The sequence below is a fragment of the Coffea eugenioides genome, chromosome 9 (genome assembly GCF_003713205.1).
Source record: "Coffea eugenioides isolate CCC68of chromosome 9, Ceug_1.0, whole genome shotgun sequence".
NCBI classification, from domain to species: Eukaryota; Viridiplantae; Streptophyta; class Magnoliopsida; order Gentianales; family Rubiaceae; genus Coffea; species Coffea eugenioides.
The window spans coordinates 1,700,495-1,707,876 of NC_040043.1; the positions used below are offsets into that span (position 1 = coordinate 1,700,495).

Consider the following 7,382-nt stretch of genomic DNA (forward strand, 5'->3'; position numbering starts at 1 on the left):
TTTGAGCAGGATGAGAAGATTGGTCAAGACACAGTTGGATATTGTGATTCCGACTACGCAGGTGATCAAGATAAACGTCGATCAACGACTGGGTATGTGTTTACACTTGCTAAGGCACCAGTCAGTTGGAGGTCTACCTTACAGTCAACGGTTGCTTTGTCTACTACAGAGGCAGAGTATATGGCAGTTACGGATGCTGTTAAGGAAGCAATTTGGCTTCATGGATTGCTTGATGAATTGGGAATCGGACAAAAGTCTATCAAAGTTCATTGTGATAGTCAAAGTGCTATTCATTTAGCAAAGAACCAGGTTTATCATGCAAGGACGAAGCATATTGATGTACGGTATCATTTTGTGAGGAAAATTTTGGAAGATAGTACGATACTACTTCAAAAGATTCAGACCAAGGAAAATCCTGCTGATATGCTTACGAAGGTTGTGACAACTATCAAATTCCAACATTGTTTGAATTTGATAAATGTTGTGCACAACTTGAAGATTGGCGCTTAACAACGCATTTGAAGACACCACCGAATATTGTTGGGAGAAGATTTGTATTTTTTAGTGGAATTAGAAATTATGCCAAGGTGGAGATTTGTTGAATTCAAAGCTGCAATTTATGACTTCTCCAAGCCAAAATTGTGGACTTTGAAAACTTTGGCCTAAGTTTCTAAATCCCACATCGGTAAGCCTAGCATTTGAGAGGATGTTTGAGGCTATAAATAGCCCTCAAACAACCCATATTAAATCACACCAAGCAAGAGCTAATAACTTGCTTTCTTCTCTATCTTTGTAATATTTCTTCTAGTGAAATATTAAATTGTCGGTAGTGTCCGAGGACGTAGGCAAATTAGCCGAACCTCGTTAAATTCTGGTGTTCTATTTATTGTCTATTTAGTAGCTATATTTGTAGGTATATTTGTAGTGAGTTATTGTGCAATTAATTGCATATATATAGGTGATTATGTCTAGGAAATTGGTACTTAAGCAGGCCAGTGTGCCTCACCAAATATTTCCTGGGAATTACCATTTTGCAATTTTAGGTACAATAGTTTACTCGTTATACCTTAATATGGTAGAGCTTCCGCAACAGGTGCGTCACCATATCGATGATTGTGGAGGGCCTTTTTGTGGCTTAGGAAACATCATAAAGTCATCCAAGATGCTAAAAGAGGCTAATTGCTCCGTTTGTATTTTTTTTCTTCTAAAGAAGATTCTCTTAATTAAGTGGTAATATAATCTTTGATATTGTATCTGGCACATTTTCAACTTCTCTTATAGTGCATAATCCAAGTTGCAAAATTTGTAGTTGGGATAATTTTATAAACCTCCCTTTAGGTTTCTGACAATTTTGCGTAGCACCTCTTATGTTTTGAGTGCTGTAATAATGTAAACCTCTATCACAATAAGTGATATTAAGGGCCCGTTTGGGGTTACTGTAGTTTATTGAAAAGTACTTTCGTATTGGAGTTTTTAATAAAAGTATTTATCAACTGCTTAAGTGCTTTTAAACATATTGTTGGAGACATAATTCAATAAGTACTTATTGTATTAGATAATGTGTAATTTGAAAATTTTTAAAAGTGTTTATCTCTTTATTTGGTTCATAATATAGGATAAGATGATTAAATTTGATGTTTTATTTTTTAAATCACAAAATTACTCTAAAAGCACCAAATTTGAGTTTTTACTAAAAGTGTTTTGAACACCAAAAGCTCTATTCCTAATTTTATGAGATGATATTTTCCAAACACTTTAAAAGTACTTTTAGTACCTAAAAATACTTTTTACCAAAAGTACTATAGTCCTAAACAAAGCCTAAAAGGTCGTGGGAAATATAGATATGTGATATCAAAATATTCATAGTTTATTCTAAGGGTGTAAATGAGTCGAGTCGAATCGAGTTTTGATTCAATTGAGTCGAGCCTCAACCTAAGTTTATGAAACTTGAACTCGAGCTCGAGCTCGACGACCTCAAAATATAAAGCTCGAGCTAGAGTTTAAAAAAATAAAAAAATAATTATTTTATTTTTTAAAAAATAAATAAAATAATAATTTTTTTAACAAATAATAAAATATTAGGGATATATATAAATTTTATTATTAAAATAAAAAATAAAAAATATATATAATCGAGTTCGAGCCGCTGGTGAGTTAACAAGTTTAATATTTTTGAACTCGAGTTTGAGTTTGAATTCGACTTGATCAACTCGACCTCGATGTTGACCGAGCTCGAGTCGAACTTAGACTCCGATCACAAGTGACTCAATTCGTTTGCAACCTTAGTTTACCCTTTTGAGCCAAACATGAAAATGAGTTATATTTTTGACCCAAACTTGGTCATTTAAATGTTTCAAAATTTGGAAAAAGGAATGGCCCTAATTGCAACCTATCCCTTTACCTACTAATTGCAACTTTTTTGACACACTATTTATTATTTCTTTTTCCATCTATGGCTCAAAAGTAGTTTTATTGTGCATGACATGGATTCAGTAATGACTCACTATGAAAAGGATTACAAGTCCTTAGGTACCCATAATGGGATTGGTGAATATTGTGAGATAACTTTATTATTACAAATTAAGGCCGATCAATCAGATGCAAAGAAAAGAAATAAGAAAACAATTATTATAGGATTTTTTTAACAGATGTCCTATGGGCACTCGTTAAGACACTTACATTTCATCCAACTTACTATGTATATACACACACTAATAATTACTACTTTCTCTTGTATTTATACACTTTCTCTAATTAATCTCCTTGCATTTATACACTTTTTTTAATTAATCTTATATATTTTTAAATATAATACCCGAAATACATCTTAACGAGTGTCCATAGGCACCAGTTAAACAAATCTATTATTATATAGGGCATAATTGCCTAGTCTACTGGTTAAATGCTATTCTTACTTGGCCTAATCGTGTTGAGATTTTTCTCCGCCCTGCAAATTTATAACTGAGACAATCAAGAAGGTTGCAATCTTGCTTAGAGAAAATGCATGCACCATTATGTCCCTGAACAAAGAGGACTCATGTACTGAAGCTTGATCTTTTTCAGCGCAACAAGAACATCTTGTATGCTGCTTCTCTCTCTTGGAGGCTCCATCGTGCAGCCTAGAGCCACTTTCATGATTGAGGCTATGCAGCTTAGCTTTTCAACAAAGTATTCATCACTTTCCTTTAGCAAATTAGCATCGATGACATTAGCTAATCCATCAGGTATTGAATTAGCCACCCAGCTCTTCAGGCTCAATTTTTCACCAAACATTTCACTGTTGGGATTTGTTCTTGTGAAGACTTCCATCATCATAATTCCAAAACTGTAGATGTCGCATTTTGCTGATACCAATCCTTCCAACCCATACTCTGCAAAACACATATAAATTCATCATATCTTCTTAAATTGATTGTATATTTTTAGTTTGGAATTTGCAACAGCAAACAACTGAGGAAATAGTACTTTAGTTATACGAGAAAATTCTTCACCTGGTGCGAGATAGCCAAGTGTGGCTAGTGTTTCGGTGTATGTTATGCTGTTCTCCTCGCCCAACAACTTTGTAAGGCCAAAATCACTTAGAAGGGCAACCATGTCTTGATCCAGCAGCACATTACTTGGTTTCAAATCACAGTGAATTACTGGAGTTGAATACTCACAGTGGAGATATTGCAATGCACATGCCACATCAATCAATATGTCCAATCTCTGCATCAGATCCAGAAAATAGTTGTGCGAATACAACCACTTCTCAAGACTCCCATTCGGCATGAACTCAAGCACTAATGCCTTAAATTCAGGGGTAGAGCAGCTACTAATGACTCTTGTGAGGTTTCGATGGCGAAGATTGCGCAACACCTCACATTCTACATCAAAACTCTTGAATGCTCCATCGACTTGTAAATTGAACACTTTAACAGCCACAGCCCTTCCATTATCAAGAGTACCTCTATAAACAGATCCAAAGCTTCCAGCACCCAACAAATTGCTTTCATTGTACCCATTAGTTGCTTGTAGTAGTTCAAAATATGAAATTCTTTCTGGCATTGCAACTAAGGATAAATCTGCTCCACTGGAAAATTCATCTTTCTTTCGATATCTCAGGTAAACAAATCCAAAGGACAAGGCTCCCACTGCTATTATTACCCCGAGTGAAATAAAAATGGTTCGATGCACTCTTTTTGTTCTTGATCTGTGAGCTGAAATAATTGGGCATGGAGGCACAAGCAACCTTCGAGCTCCACAGAGGGCTTGATTTGAAGTGAAGGATTCGGCAGTGCAGTTTTTAAATGGCCCTTTGGATGGAATTTCACCACTCAAATTGTTAAAAGAGAGATTGATATATATAAGATACCGAAGGTTCTCCATCGACATTGGAATTGATCCGGAGAGAAAGTTATGTGATAGATCCAATGATTCCAAGCTGAACACCTTACCAATCGATTGTGGGATTGATCCTTGCAATCTGTTGTGTGCTAAAGAAAGATTTTGCAGGTTCTGCATATCTCCAATTGAGTTAGGAATGCCACCTGAGAACTGATTGGTTGAGAAATCTACCCAATTTGCCATCTTCATATTCGTAACAACATACGGCAAAGATCCACTCAGCAGATTTGAGGAGAGGTCAAGCATCAAGAGATCTTTTAGGTTCCATATTTCCTCTGGTGGAGCAGAATGTAGTTTGTTGTAACTTAGGTCAAGATGCCTTAGGGAAGTAAGATTTCCGAAGCACTTTGGAATTGAGGCCATAAATTGATTTTGTCCAAGGTTCATTGTATCCAAGTTGTGGAGAGCACAAAGAAAATGCAGGGGAACTCTGCTAATTAGTTTGTTCATACTGAGATCCATGTATTGAAGCTTTTGCAAATCTTTTATTGTAGCTGGCAAAGACCCATTTAAGTCATTGTTTGATAGATCTAATAGGATCAAACTTGTCAAGTTTCCAATTCCATCAGGAATGCTACCCTTTATTTTACAATTCGTTGCATTTAGTTGTTCAAGGGAAGTTGAAAGATTACTGACCGAGTTTGGAATGATCCCATTCAATGGATTGCCACCCAAGACCAATATTGACAAATATTTGCATTTTGTCAGTGAAGTGATGAAGCTCAACTCTGGAGATGAGGAGTCGCTCACTAAAAGGTTGCCACTTAGCTCCAGCAGTTCAAGGAACCTCAGATCTCCCACGGAAGTGGGAATTGGACCCGTGAACTTGTTATCACCCAATTCTATGCGACGGAGATTAGAAGAATTTGAGATTGAACTAGGTAATGCTCCAGAAAGGTGATTAATGCCGAGATCAAGGTATTCTAAATTGGGAAGCCTATAACCGAATATTGATGGAAGATTGCCTGATAGTTGATTTTGTAAAAGTGACATCGCGCTCAACTTTGAGAGGTTGAAGATCTCCATTGGTATGGAACCAGTTAAGCTATTGAATTGTAAGTTGAGTTGTTGGAGAAAGTACCAGTTACCAATCTCTCGTGGTATGACACCTGCCAAAATAATATTGAGCACATATATTAAACCATATAAGTGTCTAATTTCTGTTATTGAGAAAATTGTCGTACCTGTTAAGTTGTTGTATCCAAAATGTTGCCATTTAATCATAGTTGAATTACCAATCTCTTTTGGAATTTGACCTGCAAAAATGAAATGGAATAAATATCAACAAGTTGAGATCTTTGATGGATGTTCTGAAGAAAAGTAAATTAAAAAATTAATGGGCCAAAAGCAGGAAATTGGCCACATCCCGGCACCCCTCAACATTTTGAAATTGGCTCGTTTCGGAATCAAAAAGACATTTTAAATTAAATGCATGTCAAAATTAATTTTTTTTCATTTTTTTTTTTTTTGCTATTATGTAGAGCCCTAAGAAAATATGAATATGTTTTCGCCATTAACTTGTCTATCAGGACCATATTCTTATCTACTGCATATATCCCTTGTCTTCCTAGCTGTAAAGGAACCAAAATTCTGAAAATCTTTGGTAACAATTCTTTCCTTGAGGCAGCATTTTGAGAATTCATTCAGCAGAAAACAATCTTCAGCTCTAAATTTTTCTTTTATCTTTTGCCGTTTGAGTTGGAATCTGGAAAGATAGAGTAAAAATTGTGCAAGACATGTGCTATTTGGCTTTGTCCATATATGGTGAAAGAATTAATTAGCAAGGGTCTTACCTTCTAAATAGTTGCGACCCAAGTACAGCTCCTCAAGCTTCTTCAGTGCTCCAATTTCTTTTGGTATGGAACCTCCAAATTCGTTGTAAGACAAAGAGAGCACCCGAAGTTCTGAACATTGAGCTAAATTACTTGATGGTAATTGACCATTTAACTTGTTAAGTGATAGGCCAAGAAAACTCAGTCCAGGAAGATGGAAACACATATCACTTGGAAGAACTCCGGACAGGCCATTATTGGTAAGGTCAATGATTTGCAGCGAGGAAATGTTGAAAATCCCTATAGGAATATTTCCTGCCAGATAGTTGTACGAAAGACTTATCTCCTCTAGCTTTGACATGTTAGAGATGGAAGATGTGAAACTATTGTTACTGAGAGACAAGAGACGAAGTTGAGGAAATGAACCAATCCACCAGAAACAATCTTTAGCTCTAAAATTTTTCATGTATCTTTTGCCGTTTCAGTTGGAATCCGGAAAAAAATTGTACAAGACAAGTGCTATTTTTTTTTTTAGAACAAACCAACTTCTGGATCTGGATCTGCAAAAATTAACTACAAATTAACAAGGGTCTTACCTTCTAAATAGTTGTAACCCAAGTATAGCTCCTCAAGCTTCTTCAGTGCTCCAATTTCTTTTGGTATGGAACCTCCAAATTCGTTGACAGACAAAGACAGCACCCGAAGTTCTGAACATTGAGCTAAAGTACTTGATGGTAAATGACCATATAACTTGTTAAATGATAGGTTAAGTAAACTCAGTCCAGGAAGATGGTAACACACGTCACTTGGAAGAACTCCGGACAGGCCATTATTTCTAAGGTTAATCACTTGCAGCGAGGAAATATTGAGAATCCCTATAGGAATGTTTCCTTGCAGAAGGTTGTGCGAAAGATTTATCTCCTCTAGCTTTGACAAGTTAGAGATGGAAGATGGGATAAGACCAGTGAAACTATTATTTCTAAGAGACAGGCGACGAAGTAGAGAAAATGAACCAATCCAGTGGGGTAACTCTCCTTGGAGATTGTTGACACTCAAATAAAGCAGTTTTAATCGTCGCAATCCAACAAACTCATGTGGTACTTCTCCATGGAAGTTGTTCGCACTCATGTCAAGAGAAACAAGAAATGAGAGATTTCCCAGTTGTGGAGGGATGATGCCTATAAGGGCTGTTGTTTTGTCAGGGCCGCAAGCTTTGACTTGTGG

The 7,382-nt window shown here is 36.2% G+C and overlaps 1 protein-coding gene across 1 annotated transcript; it reads right to left on the reverse strand.

Annotated features, from left to right (window-relative positions):
* Positions 1 to 2,881: 2,881 nt before the first annotated feature.
* LOC113783259 (receptor kinase-like protein Xa21) lies at positions 2,882 to 5,412 on the reverse strand. Its single transcript, XM_027329346.1, has 2 exons — positions 3,492 to 5,412; positions 2,882 to 3,371 (listed from the first exon to the last, which is right to left on the reverse strand). The coding sequence occupies exons 1-2, from the start codon at positions 5,410 to 5,412 to the stop codon at positions 3,013 to 3,015; spliced, it is 2,280 nt and encodes a 759-aa protein (XP_027185147.1). The 3' UTR covers positions 2,882 to 3,012.
* Positions 5,413 to 7,382: the final 1,970 nt, after the last annotated feature.